General features: G+C 32.9%; 2 protein-coding genes across 2 annotated transcripts in view; one reads left to right on the top strand and one right to left on the bottom strand.

Moving 5' to 3' along the window:
- Prp16 (ATP-dependent RNA helicase l(1)G0007) overlaps nucleotides 1-27,634 on the top strand; it is a 126,209-nt gene that overhangs the window by 8,334 nt on the left and 90,241 nt on the right. The gene's annotated exons all lie outside the window — the stretch shown is intronic.
- On the bottom strand, nucleotides 15-27,634 carry l(1)G0469 (lethal (1) G0469 NlpC/P60 domain-containing protein). Its single transcript, XM_073971738.1, has 4 exons — nucleotides 25,332-27,634; nucleotides 6,667-6,845; nucleotides 5,115-5,219; nucleotides 15-5,037 (listed from the first exon to the last, which is right to left on the bottom strand). Exons 1-4 carry the CDS (start codon nucleotides 26,014-26,016, stop codon nucleotides 4,948-4,950), a joined length of 1,059 nt encoding a protein of 352 aa, XP_073827839.1. The 5' UTR covers nucleotides 26,017-27,634; the 3' UTR covers nucleotides 15-4,947.

Here is a 27,634-nt window from a genome sequence, read left to right as displayed (position 1 = left end):
ACACAAACACAAACTTTTTTTTGTAAATTTTATTGATAATTTCCTTTATTATTATTGTTTATGCTCTTAAAATATATAAGCAAATTCATGAAATTATTTTTCTGTATGCAATTGGCGATACAAGCAAGCGTTTCCTTATCACCACAAATATATTCAGATATAAAGCAGTGTACTTCGGTAATGTCCAATGATTGTAAACATCTTATGGACCTGCATATTGTATGTCTATGTAAAAAGTATAACAATTTGTACAAATTATACACTAACCATAAGTTAATATATACTCGTATGTAGATTTTATAAAGGAAATATAATTCTGTTTATCTAAAGTGTAATATAAAGAGAGCAAAATAACACTTTTATAAAATAGTTAGACAAAAGGCTTCAATGGAATTTAGTTATCCAGGCATGTGATGAAAGCTGTATCGACTCGATTTACAGAATCGAAATGACATATATTTGGGGTGTCTTTGATGATATACATACATATGGTTTTGCTTCCTAAACGCCACTTATGTGAATAATATTTTTACCCCCTGTTTTTGTAAAAGTTTTTATTCTTCTCACACGAATTGTCAAATTTTGTAGATCGATTTATACACCTTAGCGCAAAGGTAGAGCTCTGATTTTTAAAAGAGGAATTCTTAACCATGTATGGAACGCGCTTACGAAAAATTAGGTCCGTCTGTCATCTGTGGGCTGAGCTATGGATGCCTGAATTATTACGAATATAGACGAACGAACAAAAAATAGTTACAAAAACAGGGGGTTAAATTAATTTTCAATTTCAATAAAATATTCACCAAAATTCGAAATATATGATTTCGATTTATGAGAAAACGAATCGAATCCTTTTCCATCACATACCTGATTATGATGCAATACAGTCAACAGCATTTTTTAATTTCAATTTGGGTATATATGTATGTATCTAAATTAATGCGTTTTTAAAGGAACTGTAACAAAGTATAATGTAGAATATTATCTTCGGACCCCACGATTCGACTGTAGTCAATACCAATAACTAAATAATTTCAAACTGCTTTAATTCACGACCAGTATGAAAATATAGACAGGTAGATTTATACTCCTTAAATTTGTATAGATACCTACATATATGCTTTCTAAAATTAAAGCGCTTTATTTATTCTACTCTTACTCTGCTTGTTTTCATTGCAATGCACTTGGAGCAAAAGAACACGTTGCTTAAAAAATAATAATCAATATTTACACCCTCAAAATGTTAGGTTGTGCGTGGACTTCTAAAAAAACACAAATAAGTAAAAAAGGATCAGTCGGCATAGTCAGCATATGATCGTAAAAAACCAATACTAGAACTAGAACCAATACTAGGTCTACGTTTTGATAAAGCCCCAATAGAATGATACCTTCCGATTTTCGCTATTTTTAGATCCTACCCATATTGTCGAAGCGAATGGCTTAAATTTGACATTTAGTCTGCGAAACTATATTAGGCTTTGTTACGAAATAAATAAAATAAATTAAAACGGTCCCACAGAGATTTGTTGGTATAGGTCCACGATTTTATACAGTCTCCATAAACCGGTACCGAACGAATTTCGGCATTTTGAAAATTTTACCCACATTATCCAACCGAAATGACTGAAATTTGCTATTTAGTCTTCACTAGGGGTACGAAACATTCCTTGCAAAAAATTAGGGGTTTAGAAGCTTATTTTGGTATAGCCCCCATATAAGGCATATAAGGGTACCACCCGATTCAAACTTTTACTGAAGATATTAATCTCATTTTCACACCGAATTGATTGTTAATGCGAATTTTTTGAAGCTAGTAGAAAATTTCCTTACAAAAAAAGCTATTAATCTAGGATCAGGTTTTGGGCCCAGCTTTGCAAGCTACAACAATACCACCCGTTGTGAGGTATGTACTTTAAAGGGTTTTGCTACATTTTATTTCAGAATTGGGCAAAAATTGAAAACACCACCGTTTCATACCATTTAGCCATATCCGTCTGACTGGCTGAAGCGCACGATAACTCTCGAACGGATCAACGAATTGTGTCCAAAATTTAGGCTTTGTAATATTTTGTCCAAACTTAGTTTAAGTTCGAAGATAAGCCATGTCGGTCCCCTCCTTCGGATACCTCTCCCACAAAAGTTCAATGGTGCGTGAAGTATGGTTCACGAATGCAGTAACCGAGTTGGTTCATACTTTGCACATCGAAGCATTTCTACCAGACATAGATGAGGTTCCAATGTAGACACATCAATCCACTCCTTGGGGTAATTTTAATAATTGTTCCACAAACCTCACATAAGGGACAAGGGAGACTTCTCTCACATCAATGAGTTCACCCCGGTTCATACTAGCTCAATGATATATCGGACCTAATGTTTATAGTCCAAACCGCCTGGCTTACGACACAACTTGTCGAGAAGTTTTACATGGCTGAATTACTCGGGAGAATTCGGCAACACTGAGTGATATTTTTGGCACCGTTGAAAATTTTTATGTTGCCTGTCATGGGAATACAACCTCAGACCACGTTAGAGCAAAGCAAATGTGTGTACCATTTCACCACGGTGACACCTCCCACCCAAAATTGAAATACATCCCCTACAACATTTCGAAAAAGTCAAGTTTAAGTCCTGCTCACGAATCGCTTTGATTTTTTTCACAACAACTTGTATTTGATGTCCCCATTACGACTGTATATATTTTTTCAAGTGCAAGTCCTTATTTCTTGAGGAAATGGCAAAAGCTGTGAAAAAGCCCTACGTTTCGCTGGAGCGAACGATAACTCTCGAACGGATTAGCAGATTCGTAATATTTTGTCTAAACTTAGCTTAAGTTCAAATAAGGGTCATATCGGGCGTCACCTTCTGGTACCTCCCCTTGAAAATTGGCCCAAACTTTCGATCACCTAATATTTTGTCAAAATTTAGTTTAACTTCGAAAATGATCCATATTGATCTTCTCCATGGGATACCTCCCCCACGAAACTTCAACATTTTTATTTACATAAGTGCAGTTTAGGGTCTGTTCGAAGATCTTTCCGAAATTTATACCGTTGCTACTCCTTGTGATCCTGTTTACAACGATATTATGTCTTTCGAGGGCAAGTCCATGCTTTCTAACATACAGGACAATCATGGATAAACATTTTGTTCTCTTCCCCCATTTTAAAAATTTTGTATTTCCTTATTTATGTCCAAAAAGGAAATATTTTTGTCGATTGGGCGAGAATATTCCATAATTAAGTGATTCTAGTAGATTTTCAAAATATTGACTTAAAAAATTTCACATTTTAAAATTATTTTTCGTGCAGAAAATTCTGAGGGAAATATTAATGATTGCCCTGTTAGTGGTCCAAAAGCTCTATGTTATACGTGGACCAACTGAAATGACAGATGGGAGCGATATCTGTTGAAAAAAATGACTCCTATAATAAGAGCCACTTCCAAATTGGACTATGTTCATTAATTCCTTCAGGTACCTCCTCCGCAACACTGTTGAGTTTTAATCCAAATATTTATTTTTGCGGCAAGTACATACTTACAAAAAGGACCACAAAATCCGAAAACCCCTAATACATAATTACTGGGGAAAGGGTTTTTGGTTACGTAGCAGGTATATTTCTGTCTGCAAAGCCGACTGACACTTTTTTACTTGTTTTATATTTAAGTTTTTCCACTAATTATTATTTTTATTTGATCAGATTTTCCTAACCTAATTTTTTAAGGGCTCACTAGGTTTTACGAGTGGGGTAGAGTAGAAACAAACTTATAGACAAATTGTTCTGTTATTTTTATAATTCATGGTGAAATTTTCTCCAAACGAATTTTTAATTTTTGTCTACTGATCTTTTGTCTCTAATTATGTATTTTACTTATATATTAATTATAATAATGTTATATATTTATGGGCATGATAATAATTATAACAATAACAAGCACTTAAAATTAATTTTCATTTTATTTTTCAATTTCATTGTATTTTTTTCATCTCTTTTTGTAAAAAAGTAAATTAGATAATAATAATAAAAAATAATAATCATAAAAATAAATAAGTCTTTTCTCCATTCGTTACTTTTTCTCATACATGTATGTTTATGTTGTATATAGAAAACAGTATCATTAATAATAAGAATAATTCACAGTTTATATTAGAGCACATTGTGGTTTATGTTGTAATAATGACTCAATATAAAGTTTTTGTCGCTGATTTAAAAGGGCAGGTGGGGGAGTTTTTTTATGTGAGGAGCTACAATAGGTGATATACTTTACTCGATAAATTTTCAAGAGAAATATTTTCTTTAACTTTACTCGTAATGGTGATTCTAGGGTTTTGTTTAAGTTTAGTTTTTTTCTTTGTGTTTGAGAGGTCTAGAGTTTGGCTAGTTTAGGCTGTGCTTTTAGTTTTTTCATTCTTTCTCTTGAGTTGAGGACTAGAACATTTTCTTCTTCTTTTTCATATTTTGTTTATTTCATTTATTTGTTTTTGTAATACTTTTATTATTTAAACAAGGCAAGTAAACATTAATTAATACTTGTATATTCTGTTTATTTGTTGCTGTTTTTTGCCATAATTTAAATATTTTTTGTCAAGGCTTTAATGGTTATCTTATCTGTATAAGATACCTCCTTAGACAAAAATGCAATGAATATTCATTCAATCATTTCATTACGGTACTTTTTTCCGTGGAGGTTTAGCGTATAAAATGCGAAATTCTTTGAAGTTATTTTTTGTTTACAATTTTCAATATCACAAATGGTTGTTTTCTTTTTTAGTGTTCTAACCCTCATCATTATTATTGTACACTCTAAGGTGATTTTATTGTGATTTACAAAAAAGTAATTATTTTTAAAAATAAGCCATTCTTTGGTTTCCAATACAAAAATAAAGAATGTTCACAGTTTTCGGCAACAATTGAAATTCATTCATTTCTCTGCGTTGCAATTTTTTTACTTTGAGGTGGAATATGATTTTTTGTTCATTAGCAATAGCATACCGGCATTCATGCCCACACTGCCCCATTTAACACATTCCGACATCTGCAATAACAAAAGAAGAAGGAAAAATTATTAACAAAAATTTGGGGCTTCAAATATTTTTTTTTAGTTGAACATACCTGGCGTTTTCGTACATCCTGTTGACGACTGCCATAGCGACACCAATAAACAAAATGCTGATTATTATTCCACAGACTTTGTTTGGCTTTGCGAGCAAAGGATACCTGAAAAAATCAATAAATAAAGCAATATTGTTAAATCAAAAGATAAACAATATAGAGTTATATAACTAAGTTCCATCCTTGAAAATGATATGAATTAAATATTTAAGAAGAGGATTGTTTGAATAGATAATTTGGTCAATACGGTTGTCGAAACGGTGGCCCTGTTTAAAAGGGAATAAAGGCCTGAGGACGATAAGACACCTGGTCGATTTAACACATGAGCTTGGTTAAGTTTTTGTGGATATTTGTGATGACCACCATATTTTGTTTAATCGGCCAAATGCTGGGAGCACTTTATATAGTCTGTTTTTGAAATGTATGCATTTATCCGCATTGATTTTGTTTTCTCGATATTAATTTCAGTCCCACTAATCTAAACAGATGAACGAATTCATTAATTTCCTTCTGAATATCGCAGAATTTATGCGACAAAAAGAAGACGTCTTCTACAAAATCGAAGACTTCTAGGTGGCAATTCAGGTTCCAGATAATTTCCCTTTTTATAGTTGCAAGTTTTGACATTTACGTCCCAATTAATTGCAAAAAAGAGCGACTTTGTCTCAAAGTCCCAATAGTTCATGTACCATTGTGCCAGACATGAAGTTTGACATTTACATACATTGCCTTTATTGGGTTTATTTTTTTTGCGACTCTCCCCTTTTTTACAACGCCGAATAGAGTCGAAGGTACTTTTAAAGTCTACAAAAACTAAGTATAGTATTATAATACAAAGGATATTTATTTGATCTAAGCAGTTCCGATGTGATGGACATCCAACATGTTCGTCACGTAGTGATTCTTCAACGCATTTGAGTCTGCTGATTATGATTGTGGCTACTAGTTTATATATTGCTTTTTTAGGAGGATGAAACCTCTCCGGATATTGCAATTTGCCCGGTCATTTTTCTTATGATTTTTTATTATTGCCCCGTTTGTCCATTTGCTGGGAAAGTGCTCGTTGGATCAAGCTTCTTACATAAACGGAAATATTAATTATCTCGGCAGATACAACTGGGTTTGATTGGAGGAGTTCTGGAGACATACCATTTTATTTCTCTTTAGTTTTGTTATGACGCTCTCAATTTCTCCAATATTTGGTTGTTCAATAGATATTCTCCGGTCTTCTATTCTTTCTTCATCCGCAGTTGCATGTTCTTTTGTATCGCAGGAGTTTGGCGTAAGAAAGGTTTAAGTGCAAACAACTCAATACTAAAGACGAATTTCTCTAAGAAGATCTACCAAATATCTGTGTTTTAATTAATTTGCTACAAATACGAACAAGTTTGGTGTCGAATCGTCATAGAACTGCATGCCAATCATTAAAATATAAATTGCACAACATTCAATACCAGCCGACAATATTTTTTTTAAGGATTTTTCAAGCTTCTGATAAATCCTTAAAAACTCCTCTTCTTAAAATATATTTTTTTTTTTATTTATGACTCACCTGATTTCTTATATCCTTTTCATTGTGTGGTGACTTTTCCTTATCGGCAAAATTATTAATACGCAATTCCCAGCCATTGTTCCAGACGTCCTCCAGGGACATTTTTAACATTTTGAATGTACCATTTTCACGTATTTTCACAGAAAATATTTCTATTGTTTCGGGTTTTGGTTTGTTTTCTGGAAGAGAAGGAGGAAAAAGAGGAAATCGTTAAAATGTAATTAAATATATATTAACTATAATTACACTGCTATATTTCAGTCGAAGAAACATTAATTAAAATATCGTAAACCAAATTTGTTATAGAGGAAAATTAAAATTTAATCTCCAAAGGTGAGGCAACTGATCTTATAAGCTACAAAAGACTTGGACCTTTGGGGAGTAGTGTACATATATTTCTTATTTAATTATTTTATAATATAGACATGAAGTGGATAGCCAAGGGCTTTAAATATCTTTTGCATCTATACTTTCAGAATGTAATCTTTAAAGATTTACTTTTGCATTGAAATACAACTTGAAAAGATAATGCTTATAAAATTAGATTGCCTCACTTGCATATTAACGAAACAATGCCTCTAAAAATACTTTCCTTCCATCTTTACAGCAAAATACAGAATTTGATCGTAAACGTTTTACAAACATATATGCATCCTTGTATGAAATGGAAATCGTCATCAGTGGATATAACGTCGCCTGCAATAGCAGAATCTGTTTTAACTTTAGGATTGTCTAAAAATTGAATCTTAAGGCCTCGTGTATATAAGCGGCTGCATTTCTTGCTTAAACGATTTGTGATAAAAGAATAAAAGGAAAAGGGTAACCTATTTCAAAATTGGCTCGGCCTTTATTCTTTTATCAGAAATGATTAAGGCAAGAATGCCACACTTCTTACGTACCGAGGCTTTTATCGACAATCTGAGAACTTCAATATCAGCTTTGTTATGTGCATCTACATCACACATTCTAATTTATTGCATTTCATTAAAATTTGCACACATGTATGCCCAACTTTGTTAAATTTAAAACTGTCCATTTCCTCCATTCACCTTCGAAACAAGAACAATCTAAAAAAATTCCATTTACACCCACCTCTAAACGCTCACATTTCTGGAGATAAGTAATTTAAATCTTGTCAACCGGTTGTTTATTTATGAAGTTTTTTTGTTCGGGACCGATTATATCATCCTCAAACACACTAAAATGTTGTGAGTTCAGAGAATATTCTCGTATTTACTTAATTTAAACATGTTCTGGTTCTAGATGGATGACAGTTATTATTTTGTTTTACAGAGATTATTGGCCTGTTCCCGTACTTTATAAAGTGGTAAAAGTCGTAAAAGCTGTAAAAGTCGTAAACGATTTTCATATAAATTTTGTGTACGGGAACGCAAAAAGTGTAAAAGTGGTAAAAATTGTAAAAACTTTTTAGTTCTGGAACAGAGCTTATAATAAGGGACAGGTTTTTATATTCGCAATTACCATATAAATCCATGTCATAGTGACTAATATTAACATGGCTTGTAATTCGTAACTAATTTGACCCAAAAAATTAATTGCACAATGGGAATGAAAATGTCTGCATAATTTTAATATGAAAAGCAATCTGCAGAGGATGGTCAGACTAAAAATTGTGTACAGAAATAGGAGCATGCAGTTGAGGGTGTTGAAGAGACACTGATCTTTATTTACAAAATTCCAACTTATTTCCTAACTTACTGATTATTTCTTTACCTAGGCAATCTATAATTCTAATATTTAAAATTCTTTATTGACCAAAACTAATACAATCCGTAGGCAATCTATAATTCTTATATTTAAATTTTTCACTTGCCACACTAAATACAATCCATTGATCATTGAAAAATTTCCCACAATGTGTGTGCCATAAAAAAGTTCATAAAACCATAAATGTAGAAACACAATGGATTTTTCATGCTTGCGTGGCTTCATTTCTTGTAAAATAATAAAGAACGCCCGAGACGAATTTGAATTAGGTTGTTTTTTCATTTATTCTGGAGCAAGAGAAGAAAGCAAGCAACGAGCTGATTGAGTTTCTACCTTAAGCGCAACAAGCAATGCACGCACAAAGATTAGTGATAACAGCTACCGCTGCATGTGGGATCCTCAACGCTTATCTTCTATTTAAAGAGTGCATTACATGTGATAAAAACTCATAATGGTAATGAAACAGGCTGCTGGAAAATCGAGCAGAAAATTTATTTTTATCAGATTTTCCACATCATCAGCAAGACCAAAAGTATGTAGAAGTTATTTGTACAGATTGTAAAGATTTGAATTAGCCTGATTAAAATTCTACTTGGATAAATAAATGCTCTTTATACTGTCATATCACTTAGCACCCTAAGTCATTTCTAGAAAAAAGTTGATACAAGGAACCATTTATACAAAATATCAAACATCGAAAATATCTGACATCGATCAAAATTCGACACGAAAGTCTGAATATAAAATCAACAGATATTCTTTATCTCTAAATAAACAGTGGGGTGATAAGTCTTAACTGACTTTCATCAATATTCTAGGCCCATACATCTCAGCTATACAACACATGGGACATACCCTAGGATTTGAGTGTCAACTTTCGGAGAAACACTGAATTTAAGTCTAAATGATATTTACAATGCTATTGGTAAAGTAAATGGCCATTTCCATTTTAAATCGTGGTTCTGATATAGGTTAAAACCATGCTGAGACAATTAAATGCACTCCATATTATTTAATACCTTAGCGCCTTGATTATACAGTCCATTTTTGAAAGAAGGGTGTCGGAAGAACATTTAGTCCAAATATCGGACATTGATCGGAATTCGCTACAAATCGTATGTCTAGTATTTCGAGAAGTGTTACGTGAAAACATGAAGTTTGCGAAGGTTTTATTCAATACTCCTCAATGGTAACACTTTATGGCCCCCGTTTCCACTTTATTTATGGTTTACCTATCCAATAGTTATTTAAACTATTTATTAGGCTATCTTAACTGCTGCTATCGATAAGTTTATTTCATAATTTGTGAGTGCAACATTTATGGTTGATAGTAGTACTTCACACAGTCACATGTCATAGCTCTGATAATTTTATTGCGACATGGAAGTGCAACAGTTTTTTTTTTCATTTGTAGTAAAGACGACATTATTACTTTTTCTTCTTTATTTACACAAAAGTAAACAAATTACTTCGTCTTGTAATCGATAATATGTCGTTATGTGTTTATGTGTCTATAAGCCAGCGACGACCACAGAAATACAATCAAAGCGAAGACATGTATGAACGTATGAGTGAAAAAAGCAACAACCACGTTATGTTTTTGTTTGTTTTCATTCATTTACACTGTACATGAGAGAGAGAAGCAAATGCAAAAACAACTCAGTGGGCGCCCTCACTATACGATCTAAGCAAAGAAGCTCGTCCCTGCTATAAGCTAGCACGAGTACGATAATGTGTAAATATTTACAGAGGAGGATTAAATTAATTGTATTTAAAAGAGTGATAAGAAAAAGTGCGAAGAACAAAAGGGACACGGGGGAGTAAAAAAAAAAACAAAAAATTGACACTCTAGCCACTATTTTTGAAATTTGTATAATTTTTTCTTTAAAAATTTTAGGAGTTTAACAAATTCTTGGTTACGGACACACACACAGTTTTATATACAACTTTAGCTGCATGTTTCAATCAATTTCTATCCATCCATTTTAACCCTAACGGACCTAAATCTTTGCTATATGGACCGACATTTTTCGTATTTAACCTAAAGTCCTAGTTGTCTGCGTGGGAGCCATATGGTTATGACTTCGTAGTTTGGGCATTATTTTTCATAAAAAACTTACTGTCATATTTAATTCGTTCTTTCAAAAGAATGCTGCTGTAAAAGATTTTTTTGTACTGTTATTCCTGTTTCACAAACAACTTTCAATTAATGTGGTAGGTGAATTAATTTTAGAGAAATGAGCAACAAATGACAGAACAAACATAAGAAAATTTTCTCAAGAACATCCCTTGAGTAATAGGGGAATACTTCTCTAATATAAAATAGTGCAAACCGAGGGGTTAAACCTCCTTTGGAATGTGTCATGTCGATAGTCTCACAAATTCTATCTTTATCCTTCACTTGGCCCCTATGGAAGATGTCGCAAAGAGTTAAATTACAAGACCTCAGTGGCCAGTTGTGATCACCTCTTCGGGAGATAACAAGGTAAGGAAACTTTTCGGGCACATAGAAAGGAAATAAATTATATTACACATATTGACATTACTCCCAACATTTACAGCTTTACTTTAGTTCAAATGAGTATATAGGATTATATCATAGTATGCTCGACAATTCGGACATGCAATTACATTCTCCCTCCATTAGAATTTAACCATAGGAAATATTTTCTTATCTTGTTAGCAAATTATCATTAAAATGACAAGAGAATTATTAAAAAGTATAGGCCAAAATAGGGCTTCTCAATCAAGAGAATTACCTATATATGTGTGGTTCCATTGGTTCGAACATTTTTTAGATTTTTTAGTTTTGTTCAAAATTACCACAATATGGAAACCCATTTGAAAACCTTGCAATTATCGCTAACAAAACAATCAATCATTTTTGTTTACTTAACTATCAGCAAACCAACGAAATTATTGAAGAATAGAAAAGTGAAAGTCCAACACATTTCAATGGAAAATATTAGTAAGTGGCGTCTAATAATTTCTAGTTCATGAATGAACGCCATAAGACTCTACCAAGTACATTCACAACGACATACAATTATACATATGTCCACCATATGCTTGTCATTGAACTATTAAACAAATTACTAATAATATGTGTGTGACGAACTATAGCAATTACTGATAATAAAAAACTAAAAATGGGGAAAGCTGAAATACCTACCGAATTTACCTGAAACAACCATTTGCCTTTAACAATTTTATTGGCCAAAGTTTTTGTTAACAACTAGAGATCCAGATTATTCTAGAGCCAATAAATTTGTATTAAAAAGCAAACACCTTTTTTTGTTTGTGGGGTAATTAATAATCGATAACAAAATCAAAAGGAAAATATATGAACCTACATATGAATGTTGGTTAACAATTTTTTGGGGGCTTGTTCGGTCAATTCACACAGTTTAAATGACCTTGCTAATTTCGGCGATTATCGACAAAGCAACAAAAATTGCAATAAATTTTTAAGTTTAAAATAGAGTTTGATGAATAGGTTAATATTTTGTGTACTCTCTTGGGCTACAACAACAACAAATCGAAAATAACTGATTATGTTTGGAATGTTGTTAGTAATGTCATGAATAACACTGAATTTATATGGAGAGGCAGTGAAATACCGATAATCTTGCTTTATTTAAAGTTTGGTTTCCAAAAAGCAAAAAAAAATAATACCAACAGCAATATTTAGTATTTGTCTTTCAAAGCAAACATTTGGTCCATCCAGCTAATTCAGTGGGACCCCAATTTTGTAACCGAGTCCGAACGGCATAGATCCGAACATTCAACGTGTAAGCAGACTATCCCCACGCAGAGAAAAAAATATGTTTGATCCAACAATATTCCAAGAGCAAAATATGTATTGTTAACATATTGTTGGATTCCTCATGTAGTATTGTAAATCCAAAAATAGTTTGTGTCAACTGAACAATATTTCTCTCTTTTCTTCGAAAATTTGTTTCTCTTCTCTCGCTATTCGATGCCGTGTTGAAAAAACAATTTTGGTGAGTTGTGGTGTGTTTGTATGACATGCTGCCTTTACCTTTGTTTTTGTGTGTATGTACTTGTGAGACTCTTGTTTTTATTTGTTTCTGTTTTGTTTCATTCTTCTTTCCTTTTCATGTTTGTTATGGTGTTTAATTATTCCTTATGTTGTGGTGGGTTCTTGTGGCTTTTTGTTTGTCTTTGTTGTCAGCCAATGCAGCAAACCATGTATTGTGTTCATCAATGATTGCAATATTATACGCGACATTTATATCCAAGTTATGCGAAAAGTGTATATGAGAAGTATATGCACTCAAATCAAAAATTTCTGGGCTGGTTTTCTGTATTGACAATACTTTTTGTAAACAAAATTAGATTATGATAGTTCCTACAATCGGTATTGTTAACGATTTTAACAATATTGCGGAAATTCGAAAGTTGTTTTTGTTTTCTATGTTTGGAACAAAAGATGGTATTTTTGGATTTGGATTACAATGTTTGAACAAAACAAATACATTTTTGGAACCAAAACATATATTTTTGTTCCAACAAAAGCGAAAAATATTTTTTCTCTGCGTGCCTTTCAATTTTAATTTTCCTCTAAAACAGATACCGAATAAATTTGATCGTATGAGTTTTACAAAAATATTTAAAATGCTTAGGCAATTTCTCCTACATTATATTTGACCTAGAAATAGAATAGATTTCAATGTGTAAGCAGAGCGAAAACAAAAAAGCTGACCAAAAACTGAAAACTTAATACTAAACGAAATATCTAGTATTTGGTCCTTCGACTAGGGGGGTGCATGACAGTAACGGGGTGCGGATATATGGATTTTATGGGTTCGGGGATATGATAACAATATCTTCCTTCGACTAGGGGGTGCATCACAGTAACGGGGTTCGGATATATGGATTTTATGGGTTCAGGGATATGAGAACAATATCTTCATATTCACATTGACACGATATTAAAGACACTAGTTGCGACATTTTCTGAGTATTTCAACATCTCTACATGTGTTGTTTTAGGACACGCCGTTCGGACGCAGCGACAAGTTGTAGGTCCCATATCATTGAGCTAATATGAATCCGGGTACACTCACTATTATGAGAGATGGGATGTTTGTGGAACAATTATATTATATAGTGTAGAAAAATTTCGAAGATGTATGAAACATATAGGCAGGGGTCTAAAGAGGTCGCCCATATTTATGAATAACATGTTGCTATATTTAACACTTATGTATCTAGGATCACTAATTGAAGTATCCAGACTTCAAATCCATAGAGCATTCACAGAAAAAAATACGACAGAAAGTTAAATAGAGGTCTATTTTATGACAAAATTACACGAAAGCGGGTCCACGAAATTTATGAGGGAAATATCATCGGATTACCCTAAAACATTTGTAAACTTTATTTTGACGCGTCAATTTGTAGGTGATTTTGTTAAATCTTTATTTATTCCATAATAAAAATTTGGAAGGGATTTTAATTCACCACTGAGTATCTAAAAAAAGTTATATTCATATTTTATAGGTATAATATCCGTATGTCGGTGTAATAATGCAATTAAAAAATTGTTGAGAGGTGTAAAGTTTACTTTGGAGACGCTCTATACCACTGTTGGGTAGAAATGCTCGGCCTCATACACAAAAGTGTAAAAAATACATGAGTCTCTCGCAATTTGCCCACCAATGCTCTATACCAACGGTGAGCAAAATAGGAAAAGAGAAAATTTAAGGGAGAATTAATATTTAATTTTTCTTGTTGTTTCATTACATATTTAAACATTTTTAAGCACTAATGTTACCTAAAATCGTGCTACAAATGAATTATTAAAGAATTATTACAAAAAATACTTAAACGCCCAAGTGTTGTTGAATTAATTAAATTAAGAGTATTTTACAAAAACCACCAGTGGATGGTTGTGCACACCATTGCTCTATACCCTGGTGACCAGAGCCTGGTCCTTCGATCTAAAATCAAATCGAACCGTAGGTTTGTTAAATAAAAATAAAATAAAACACACAATATGTTTCATGGCTCTCTAAGAGAAAAGTATCTGCTCTTTTTAAAAATATATCGTAAATATTCCCCTCTCTCTGTCTTTTTCTTATTTACAAACCAAAACAATAACAACGACGTAATAATATAAACAAAACAAGAAAACAAAACAAATGTGGCCGCAGTCGCATGCATTCGATGGCAGTCAGTCAGTTAAATCAGACTCAACCGTCTCTTTACCTCTCTTCCGCCTGTATCGTATACAATGTATACTATACATTGTTAACTACTTTCTATGCAAGACAACAACAACAATGAATTCAACATTGAGGCCTTATTTTAGCGCTGCTTACAGTCAAGTCTGCCAGCCAGCCATTCTACGGAATGGTAAAAATGTTAAAACAGTCATGTTAGAACTTTCGAGATTGCGCCAACGACAACGCACACCCTGCCTGCCTCCGCGTCTCTTTTTTAGGTATTATTTGAGACAATTGTCCATTACCTTTTAACCCGACCGCCCCATACACCATACACACCATGGTGATACACACTTCATTATTGAATTTAAGATTGGAAGTAGCAAACTCAAATTCGTATGTGATGTGTTTGAATGTTTACTTTTTTGACTCGTTTTAGCTTCATAAAAATTATGCGAAATGAAAAAAATATTGTATCAACGAATTTACAATATGGCAAGATATTCACCCTTGTTACGGTTGGCGTTGTCGTATCCAAAATTGCAAGCTGACGTGTCGTAACGTCTAATTGATATTATGAATGTATTTGTAGAAAAAAAAAAACAAAAATGTCCATTTTTGAAGAATTCTTTTGGTAATATTAATAGAATTATTAGTAGATCATTTTTAAACTTTTAATCGAGAAGAAAAGCTAACCCTACAGGTTTTACAATCAAAATAAGTGTTTGGCGTAGACGTTTTTGTGGTCGTTGGCGTAGTCGTTGTCGTAGGTACATATACATATTTTGTGGTACCACGTAACATTTACGACAACGACAATTTTTTTCTCATACAAAATTAATGAAATATATTTTTCCCCAATCCTCGGATTTGAATCGTATAGAAAATTTATGGAGTATATTGGAGAGTAATAAAAATGCCTTGAGAGATGAATAGGGGAAAATCAGACTTATTGCAAGGAAATTTTAGTTAAATCTTTGGCAAAACGGCTCAGAGCTATAAATCATATCAAAGGATATCAAACAAAGTACAAACACCTAAGAAAATCCAATTTTTAATAAAGCTTTTATTGTGGATTTATTGTGTTTGGGAGAAATTTTTGAATTTTATGAAGATAATTACCCCAAGCACTCACAAATCACACATTGTTCGAGAATGGGTGCTTTATAACTGTCCACAGTGATTCCAGCACCTACCGAATCCCCGGATTTGAAAATGTATGAAGTATTTTGGACACAAATATTAGAAGTCATAATATCTAAAGCAAAATTCAGATGGAAAATTTAATTTAAATTTATGTCAAGCATAACGAAGGATATCAAACAAAACGCAAATCCTTTTTTTTATAAAACTTTTATCGGGGATACTTTTCACCGTGAGATAAAAATTTATATTGTTTTACAATTATTACTTTTTTATCTGAATTTACCTCAATATTACTCATTTTGTTTATTTAATTTTAATTTAAAATATTCAAAATGTTCGCAAATTTCTTTTGAAATTTTCTCTTCGTGGCCCCTTTTATGACGCTACAATTTTTCGGGAGAAATAATGACCCAAAAGCTCTAAAAAAACCCTGCCGACATCAACTGATGAGCACGATCACTTACGAATTGAGTATCCGATAACGTACATCGAGTTCCCCCTTAAAAAAGTTTAAAATGTTTGCTTAGGTGCAGCATAAGGTCTGTTCGAGGATAGTTTTAAACATTTTTACCGAAGGCACTACTTTTACATCGGTATATTTTTTCTTTTGCAAGTCCATGCTTCATGACAAAGCAAAGTCATTAAACATCCTACGTTGACAAACTAAAATGGTTGGGTGGGAATGATAACTATCAAAAGGAATAGTTTTTTTATTTGTTATTGTCTTTTTTTAAGACGAAGGCCATTATTTATGAAAGTCTTTAGTTAATTAATTGGATTAATCGAGCTAACATGGCCTAAGGAGTTTTGTATTGAAAAATGAATTCTAGCGAAATACCACACACTCAACCAGGGACGTACGCAGGATTTCATTTCGGGGGGGGGCACAACTTGACCAAAATTCATGAAAAATTCAAATGTTGTGTAGCGCTACGTAAAGCTATTTTAAGGGGTTATGGCCACTTTTAAGCATGAGAAAAGCCATTTTCATGCATTTTTTATAAAAAATCTATTAAACCTTAAGTTACCTTCTATTTTTTTTTTTTTTTTTTTTTGAAAAATCTTGCATTCAATTGCCCGCTTATAAAGTACTGTTTTTACTAAAGCTGTTTGCGGTACCCACTGTAGTTTGAAAAAGAATAAACCGATCAGCATATATTTTTGTGGGATCATTACGAACCTAATAATCTTGTCCATTATCGAAAAGGAATTAAAAAAATCAATTTTTAAAAATTTTGAACAGTTAAAATCAAAATTTCGATTTTAACATAAACGAAACACCGTACAAAATTGATATTTTTTCTGACTCCGTCAGCAGTTTTTTTTAAGACTCTCTCGATTAAGCACATGATTTATGTGTACAATAGTCCCACAAAAACATATAAAGTGCCACTTCGAGGAAAAGACGTTTTTAGTTTCTATGCTACATACAAAACACAAATGTTTCCCTTCGAAAGCTCATATCTCGGTAAATTTTTGTCCGATGGACTGGAAATTTTTGCACATATTCTACTCTATATTTTATATGAAATAATGGTACAAAGTATATAAATTCAATAGAAAGAATTCATAATATTTAGTCCCAATTTACATCAGACGAGTTTACTTGCGGCAAGTCTCAGTTTGTAGGAGAGACACGTAAGGGGTATGGAAGTGGAAAAAAATTGTTCGTTCCGGCAATTCCTTTTATATTTTTAGTTTTTGACATTATTTTCATTGTTTTGAAAACAAAGCTTGCAGAAACAGAATTGCCTGTATAAACGCAAGAGGCAAGTTTAAAAGAGAACGAGAAAAATTGCCGCAAGAAAAATCGTTTAATGTAAATTGGGACTAAGGATACAATTTTAAATATTTACAGAGTAGGATATTTAGAATTGAAAATATGGTGCGAAATGTATATATATGTATATATGGTGCGAAATGTATACAAATTATGGAATTTTTAGATATATTATAAAATTTATTTTTTTCATTTCTCTAAATATTTTATTTTGGCCCTTATCTACAAATTTGCTGCAAAGGTCAGAAGAAGATTTGCATTGGTTTCAGAGATATAGCCCCGAGTTTTTTAAAATGTCGATATTTAATAATGTTTAGATGGGACCATAAAATCCAAGCTGTATCTGACTCAACAAAACGGAACTAGGGCTTTTGTACTTTGGGTCTGTACTTTCAAAAAATCCTCACTTCAAATTATTTGCACAAGATTACCTTAAAAATGTTGCACAGTGTTATTTACCGAAAGAGATAGATTCTGATACCAGGATTATTTTTACTTTTAATATTATGTTACAAAAGAAGCGTTATAATTTGTTTTTTTAATTGTACGGTTAGAAGTTTTTGGACTCGATGACAAACACTTTCATGGACTTAGTTCTATATAGTTTTGACAAATAACAATCGATCCTTATTGAACCCCACATAATTATTCACTAATAATTATTTGAGAGACACTCCTCTCGATAGTTACCGCGCCCATAAGCTTTTTAGTTGGCCACGGTAGTGTTTAGAGCTTTGTCAGGAAGCATAAACTTGTCCACGAAAAGTAGGATATCGCTGTAAACAAGACTACAAAATTTCCAAAGAATCATCGAACAGTCTTTAAACTGCAGTTATGTTAAACTTGTATAAGAGACCTGAAGATGTTGTCCAAACATATTCTCTTGGACATTGATGTACTTTTGGAAGTAATCTTGCGAACCATATTAGGTTCGATTTTAGACCGAATCGGTTAGTCCCTTCGACTATTTTAGTCAACATTTTTGAACTTTTATGGCGGAGGTATCGATATGACTTAAATTTAATTTAGACAAAACATTACGAGATCCATAACTTGGACCGAGAATTATCATGAGTTCCAACCTGCCAGACAAACAGAGATACAGACGGACGGACGGTGGTAAGTACCTCCATCTTGGCTGAAACGAATATCGTCCAAACATATGTGAAGTCTTAAATCATTATTTTGATGAAATCTATACAATCCTAGGGTATATAATCTCGTAATCTAAAGTCTGAGGTTACAATTATACTTCGGTAATTATAAGTAAAAATCAAGTGACGCACAAAAATTCATTTGTCTTCATTATTTTCTCATGCTGTTTAGCAGCAAATTTGTCTAAAACAGAATAACAAAATTTTGGCGATGGCAGTAAAACAAATTTCTAATTGGCTTTCAATATGTAGTCCACGAAGGACCGACCCTTCATACATTTTATTCAATAGATTTTTTTATATATGTATTTCCATTCCCATAATACTGAACTCGTTATTTTTGTTATAACCGGATGAGTTTTAAGCCTCGAGAGCTCTATACAGTTCGAATAAATAATAGACATGGGGTATATTCATTAAGGAATTAGCATTTGATAGTGGTATGATATGACATGAAGAAGTAATTCAGATTTTATTGGAAGTTTCTCTCAAAAACAGCTTACAAACAAGAATTTTTAAAATATTTTCTTACAAAACTTGTTAATGATGTACATTTTCTGTTCAGAAACTTAAGAAAATATAAGTTTTAATTTGAAATCTTCAAATATACAAACATTTTTATGAGAAAAAATATAATAATTAGTTACAGTAGCTTAAACCAAACCATTTCGGGGGGGGCCCGGGCCCCCCGTGCCCCCCCCCCCCCCCCCTGCGTACGTCCCTGCGCTCAACCATTACGCTACGATCGTTTCGCCTGGTGGTTTTAAGCCAGGCTCATCAGGCATATTTGAATGCTAATGGCTAGAAGACAAAGGCTGATTTTGATAACTTCTATTTATACAAACATGTTTACAAATTTGTAATTATGAAGTATTTATTGAAGTCTTTTTCTTTATCAAGTCACCCTAGTGTCTTGTCTAGGAATCATTTTCTCATGTCGACTAGTTTGTTGATATGATACATTGGCAGTGGCTTAGAACGCTGAGATCTCAACAACATTGTCTGTTTGTTGGAGAGGACCCAGGTTCAAACCTCAGCCGGGGCAGCCGGAATAATTTACATCAGTCCAACATTTGCACAACGTAGTATTCCTCTCAAATTAAATCAAGTTCGACGAAGGACTCCTGCCGGTCTTTCTCCAGAACAGTTTACTATTTTCGCTAAGTGCTGTTTCGGATTGCTTTTCAAATTTTCATCGCAGGCAATCTATGATTTCAACGATACAATTTTTTTCAGTGTCTGACGTATTGACATAATGAACCAAAAGTTCTGTTTGATGACCATGTAAAATGATACGATAGCTATCGAAAGGAACGACTCCCAAAATTAGATCCATTTCAAGAAAAGGAAATATTATGTATATGGGTTTTAGCGTATATTTCGAGGCACATACATATCTCGCATTTTTTGAGGACTTTGGGTTATTATGGTGAAGATAATATAACTTCATAATAAATATCGCAATAAAGTGTGACGTATTTTGCTTTCAAATGTTTGGTTTCAATTACAACGGGACAATTAGGGTCCTTTTACTGGTTTTTTTTTTTCGACTTAGAACTTATTTAGTTTTTTTACTTCGCAATCGAAACCGATATCGAAACGCACAAAGGGGTTTTATCGTCGTTTAAGGTTTTCTAAACTTTGGGGTAATATGTTAATTCCCTGATATCTAAAGAAGTCATATATAAATGCAGTTTCTAAACAAAAAATCATCATTATTACCATAAATAAAAAGTAAATATAAAAGCAAATAATTGATTGATTTCTTATTATCGTTCAAGTTTTAAAAATTTAACACTTGAATGTTTTATTTACTTCACTTTTACTGTCACCAAAACAAGCGTCAAACTTTATGGCAAAGTAAATATTTGCTAATCGAACTCAAGTGAGCAGGTACCCCTCTTTTAACTCGTGATGACGTTTTATTGTTTTTTCGTATAGATATGAGTACATTTCTGTCACATTCAAACAGTAAAACAAGTTGAATTATTAATGGGACCTCTTAAAAACAGAAGAATAAAAATATACATCACGAAGAATAATATATTATCATTAAGAATATTATTTTTGATCGAATGTGTGTTAGCGCTGACATGTGCATATTATTTAAATATTATTTTTATTTATACGTTTATGGGTTTTATTCGTATATTAAGGAAAGTCCAGTGGAACGTGTATCCATCCAGTCATGTGATAATATTTGGATGAAATTTTCTAACTATTTGTTTCTTAATATTTATTAAGTCTACGTCCACACATAGATTAATTTCGCTGAAATTTTGACATGAAAGTAAAAGAAATTGTAAAATAAAACGGAGTGTTTGTTTCATACGAACATTGCAACAAAGCAGAATTGATGAACACATAAAACCGTGTACGCTAGTATGTATGTACAAATAATTGGCAAAGTTAGAAACATTTTTTTTGTTCGTTAGGTATATTTATTATATAGTAAAGAATATATTTATTATATGTAGCACATCTAGTGTGTATAGTCTCTTGTAGTTGTCATCCTTTTGCTAAAATTTCGACTTTTTTAAAATTGGTTTGCGCCCTGTCAGTGTGCAATGTGCTGCTAATGCCGTCTTTTGTTCAAGGGGTTTATCTGATTTTTGATTCCGACTTATGTCTGGAAAGTCTAGTTTTAAGTTTATTTTTGTAGTACCAACATACTTTGGTTTCATTTCCGAACGCTGTTGGTTTTTGTTTTTCGATTTCAGTTTTCTGAATTATGCAAAATATATCGTCCAGGTACTTAGTTAATAGGCTCGGCTTCGTCGTCAGGTTTTCAATAGAAACGTCCAATAATTCTTCCATAACTACGTCAGCAATAATCGGTAACGCTGGCGATCCCATTGTAAGTCCTTTTCGCTGCTCGTGCACTTTGTCTTCAGATATGAAATATCTAGAATCTTTAATGCAAAGAGTCAGTATTTCTATGAATAAGTCTTGTATTCTTAAGTATATTCCATATTTCCGTGATGGTCTTTAATGCTAAATTTATTGGTACGCTTGGAAATAACGACACTACGTTTTTCGTTGATATCGATATTGTTAATTTTTTACTTAAAATCCACTGCATCTTTGATATTAGATTGAGTCCTTCGTCAAGTGCTTAAAAACATTTTATTTTATAGACCTAGACTTCTGATACTGTCACCAAAAAACTGACGAAACGTTGGGAAGAAAAAGAAAGCTCATGCTGTATTTACAATATTACAAAAGGTCAATCAACAAGCAATCAAAGAATAATACAATTTTGGTATTTTTTTCTCAGGAAACAGACGTTCTCTCTGCTTCTAAACATCAAATGTTCGTCTAACATCTTAATGATCAATTGATTCTCAACATTCTAAAATTTAGAATCTAAATACATACCATCACTTAAGATGGCATATAGCGGGAATATTCAATTCATCATAACGTAGGATGCATCAGTTGCATCGCATAATCTACATTATAACAAAACAACGTAAGATGCATCTTTAACACAGATAACTACTTTGAAATTTTTCTATGCCAAGAAAACAAACAAATCTCTAATAGAGCAAACACATTGATAACAAACCTCTGCACTAAGCCCTAATTTAGAAATTTTGTGTAGAAATAACTACTATGTAACAAAGCTTGATAATGAGGCTTCTTTTAACGCATTGATTATTATGTATTGTGTGGACATTAGATGGGTTTTATTATTTAAATTTAAAATATTAAACAATTGAAAGAACAATATACAGTGAGTCACAGTCAAAAGTATACACTTGAGTTTCTTTCATTAAAAATGTGATTGCAAAGATTTAATGAATTTTTATATTTTTACATTACCGTGGTGCAATGGTAATCACGCCCGCCTTGCACGCAGAAGGTCGGTGGTTCGATTCCCCGGCCAGGCAACATTAAACATTTTTCAACGGTGGCAAAATACCCCTCAGTAATGTTGGCGACATTTCCTGAGTATTTCAGCCTTGTAAAACTTCTCTACAAGTGGTGTCTTTAGACACGCCGTTCGGACTCGGCGATAAACAGTAGGTCCCATATCATTGAGCTAATATGAATCGGGGTGCACTCATTGATATGAGAGAAGTCTCCCTTGTCCCGTATGGGATGTTGTGGAACAATGTTTGGTATGTGTCTTATCTTAAAATTAATAAAATATAATTAATTATAATTAATAAAATATAATTATATAATAATTAGGTAAATTTAGATAAAAAATAAACAATTTTTTAAACAACATCTATTTTTACCGCACCGTGAGAAGTATCCACACTAAAAGTTTTATTAAACAAGAAGGATTTGTTAGGTGTTTAGTACTTGGTATGATACCCTTTGTTGTGCATGCAAAATGAAATAAAAAATGTAATCGTTGATAACTTCGAAACGTGTAGAGATTTTTTAATAATTCAAAATAGGATGAAAAGTTGCCTTTAAGATGGCATAGAAAAATATTTCATTTACAGTACCGTTATACTAATTGGTCGATTATAGAAAACAACCCATTTCCAGTTGCGTTGCCGACAACAAGTTTAATAAGAGGAATTTCCATTTCCGCATTGAAATTCATAGTTTTTTACAATTAAATTAATAGCTAAAGATTCAAAACTCTAATATTGAATGAATTTAAAAAAATTGTCATTTCGCTTATTTTATTGTAGGATTTTCTCTTCTGGCAACGCAACTACAGTTGAGTTGCTATCCTTAATAGACCCCTAAAATTTTACCGGAAAACAACTTCTTACTTACTACTTCTTACGAAGCGTTTTGATAGCGACAGTTTTTTATTTAAACGCAGGTGTGTTGGCTTCTTCCACAAGTAAAATATCGATTTTACGCCAGATATACTGATTTTCATGCGAACTAAGAACTTTACAACAGACACAATGCGCGAAAAAATACGACATAGCTTGAAAACCCCGCAACAAAAAAAGAATTGGAGTAATTCTATAAAACTTGTCGAAGGGAGTAATATTGTTTGGGATTGAATGGTAACAAAGGGTGTTGAAATTTTTGTTTTTACAAAAGCAAACGGGGACAAGACAAAGAAAAGAAAAGTGCAAAAACTATGTTCTATGCCCTGATTTGTTACTCTATCAGAGCAATGCCGTTAACCCAGATAAAGCCACTGGTAGTTTAAACGCCAAAAAAATGGTTGGAAAAATTGAGGTAAAACTCAGATTTTTTTGAATATGTTTGTGGTTTTTTTTTTTTGCATTTAGTTATGGTATTGTCTGTTATCTATCATTTCACGCTTATAAAGCTTCATCTGACCTATGCATTTCCACGCAATTGGCCTAAAACAAGAGATATTCAAAAAAATATACTTTTTTGAAATTTTCGACTTTTGATAAAAATTTAAATATGAAATAAAAATTTATTTATAAATGTTAGAATCATATAAAGTTAGGGATTTGTTAGGAATATAGTAAGAGTATTTTCTCAATTAAAAACCAAGGGATTGACATATAAGGATACACCTATATTGCCCTCCAAAGCTTTTGGCACTTTTAAAAGGCCCGATTGCAGTAAAAAATAGTTATTATTTAAAAAATGCTTAAGTCTCAAAAATATAAGTTTCATAAACAATTTTAAGTTTTCTCGCAAAAAAAATCTCGGCGCTAAGTGGGTTAAAGACTAGTCTAATATGGGCCAAGCCTGGCTGATGCAGGACGTTCCATAAATCAATAGATTGTTTGTATGTACTCTAGACTTAACCGTTAGTTAATGTTTTTTCATAGACTTTTGTTGGAAAATAAATTCAAAAACTAGAAATATCTGGCCAAATTGCCCACAAAGGGACACTAATTACGAACATGCCAAAATTACGTCAGGAACATCATACTATCTGTCGGAATTAACTGCTGAAAATGATAGGAAACCAATTATTTGCCATTCTAAAATGGCATAAAAAGTTAACAACTTTGAAATTATTAATCGATTATTGTCAATTTAATGCTCAATTTAAAAATGTATATTTTTTTGTTTTCCGGTAAAATTTCAGTATATCGGTACTGCAAATAAAATATTTTTATACCATCTTAAACACAACTTTTCAGCCTACAAAATTATATTTTGAATTCTTAAAAAATCTCTACTCGTATCGAAGTTATGAACGATTAAATTTTTTTATTTCATGCTGCATCTTTTGCAGTGACAGTCAAGTACGTATGATCACTTCGACAATTTTAAGTTTTGGTCTAATCATGTCAGAAAATATGACCCCAAAAAGGCTTTGTTATTGGCTCCAAATTCAAATTTGTGGTGAAACTGTATAATGATTTGTGACCACAATATAAATTTTACCCCAACATAATGCAATATTGCTCCAACAACAAGAAAAAAAAAATAGCCTCAAACTTGGGCCAAAATATTAAAAAATTGTGAATTTCCTACATTTTCGACTTTTTGACCTTGAAAACGAAGTTGTTTCTATGTAACCATAATCCCAAAGGGAGTTTCACAGTTCATCTTCTCTATAAAGCAATTCCTGTGCTTAATTTATTTCATATTTTTACTCAACGTTTCATTGGCATTATTCCAACCTCATTAGGATCTTTCACCTTCACTCCCAGTCTAAAGAATATAATTTTCTTTAAACACCACCTTGCAATGACCCTTTAAATAAGTCACCCACATCCCCGCCCTTCTCTTCCCCCACCCACTACTCACCTTTTGTGGTCTTGCACAGAACAATACCGAACCATGTTGGTATCGGTGTATCATTTTCATCTTGCATATCCAAATCATCCTCATCGTAATAATCATCATCATCGGCAATGGTATAATCACAGTGGTGGTTGTTGTAATCTGATGACGACACACTTGTTGTAAAAATGCGTCGCGTTGTGTCTTGTTGATTATTTGGTGTGGCTGTTCCCGCAACACTGCAGCATTTGCCGCTAAGATCTTGAATGGCATCGGTGGCATCATAATTTCCATTAGAAACTGTTGTGCTATGCTGATGATATCCTGATGTTGTGGCAGGTATTTTATTCGTTAGACTGAGTAAACGTTGACGTCGCTGTTGTTGTTGGGCCAATTTGCGTGCCACAGCAGCACTGCTGCGCAACTCCACAATGAAGCCACACTCAACAACGGCACAAAATATGCGCTGTTCCTCACGAGTAAACCACTTGGATTCACGTAATTTTTGCACAGCCACCGAACTGCCAAATGTGGTTTGGGTATGTGTTTTATTGAATGGTATGAAGCCCCGGAAACCAGCAGCAGCAACTCCACCTCCGCCTCCACCGCCATCACCATTGGTGGGTTGATGGCTGTGCAATGGCCACCATTTGAGGGAATTGACAAAACTATTGGAACGATTAATTTTAACTGGAGCTGATGCAGTCATTGTTGATACTGGCGCCGTGTTTGTGGTTTAGATTATTTTTAAGAAGTTAATTTTTTTATAAATTTTGGAATTTCCTTCCTTTTGTTTTTTTTTTTTCAAATTATTTCTCTGTTAACTGCTGAGCAAAATTTGTTTTTTTTTAACGTTTTTGTGAACTTTCACTAGTTTCGTTTTTTTTTCAAATTTACTTTTTGGCAAATTGCAGCACAATTCACTTTTTGCGTGTGAAAAAATTGTATCTATTTTTTGTTGTTGTTTGAAATAAATGCACTTATTTTTTCAGTTTGTGTTTTAGCAAACTCACACAACAAAATTTTGTGAAAAAGTCTTTTTTTTACAATTCAACAAATCATCCGTTAGCGTTATGGTTTTTTTGTTATAGCGGTGCACTTTTATTCAACATTCTTCTTTGATGTCGCTTATTTGGGTTTTTTAATATTTTTTACGGCAAAAATATTCAGAGTTGCGGCAGTCTTTCCGCTTTTCAAATTTCAGTTCCTCACTGTAAGAGATGCACAAGATAAATACCGAATATGTCTGGCAATTGGGTTTATTTATTAAAGCCGGTTTGATTATTTGTTGTGTCTCTCCTTCTCTCTCACAGTTTTTCTCAGTGTTCGTTGTTGTTAAAATTTAACAGAAAAGCACGATGTTTTTTTATGTTGTTTTGTCTTGCATTGACTGATTAATAAGAGTGCTCCGTGTTTTGTCCCCTCTCTTTTTGTTTTATCTCCCTAATATTCTCACTCTCTCCCAAACCACATCACCCACTGCCTGCCTGCTATCAATATTAACAACAGTGGGGTAGTACTTACGGTATACGTGCCTTTTTGCATTCATTGCATGAGGTGAATTCGTATCGCTATTCTCTCTACTCTGTTTGAAATCCGTCTCGTTTGTACGTGCATAATCTCTTCTCTCTTCTGTATGGTGTAACCGGTGTTATCACTGCCTACCAGACAATTGTGTAGTGTCTAGTTGGCAGTCTGTGTACATTTGACAACCTTTTCTTAGGGTTGCCGTTGTAGTTTTCGTTGGCCAACCAAAATATTTTTTAAAAATCGAACAAAGATTGGAAGGAATGTTGAGGAAATATATAAATATAACCTTGGTCTTTAGACTAACGAGTGTATATTCACTTTCATACGGCCAAATGTAATGGTTTTAGACGCCAAGTGTGTTTGGACGGAATCCGTTTCAGCTTTCGAACGGATCAACCGATAGGTTTCATTTTCGCCAAAAATGGTGCGCACGATAACTCTCAAAGATTTAGTCTATACTTTGCACATCGTAATATTTCTACAAGACATACAGTGACTGTCACTGAAAATGATGCAACATGAAATACAAATTTTTTATGGCATTTTAGTAATCAGAATGGTAGAATAATCGGTTCCCTATCGTTTTCAGTACATACAGAAAAAAAGGCGTATCTAACATATGTCCCAAACATATTTTGCAGCAAACATATATTTGTTTGCAAGCTGTCCCAAACATAACATATGTTTGGGTCCTGCAAACAAATATATGTTTGGGTGCAAACAAATTATATGTTTGGGTGCAAACAAATCATATGTTTGGGTGCAAACAAATACAAACCCAAAAGCCAAAAAAAAAA

The sequence above is a fragment of the Musca autumnalis genome, unplaced genomic scaffold, assembly GCF_047663935.1.
Source record: "Musca autumnalis isolate F117 unplaced genomic scaffold, ASM4766393v1 scaffold_3, whole genome shotgun sequence".
Taxonomy (NCBI): domain Eukaryota; kingdom Metazoa; phylum Arthropoda; class Insecta; order Diptera; family Muscidae; genus Musca; species Musca autumnalis.
Note: the sequence above shows the minus strand (reverse complement) of the source record. Positions and strands in the feature narration are given on the sequence as shown.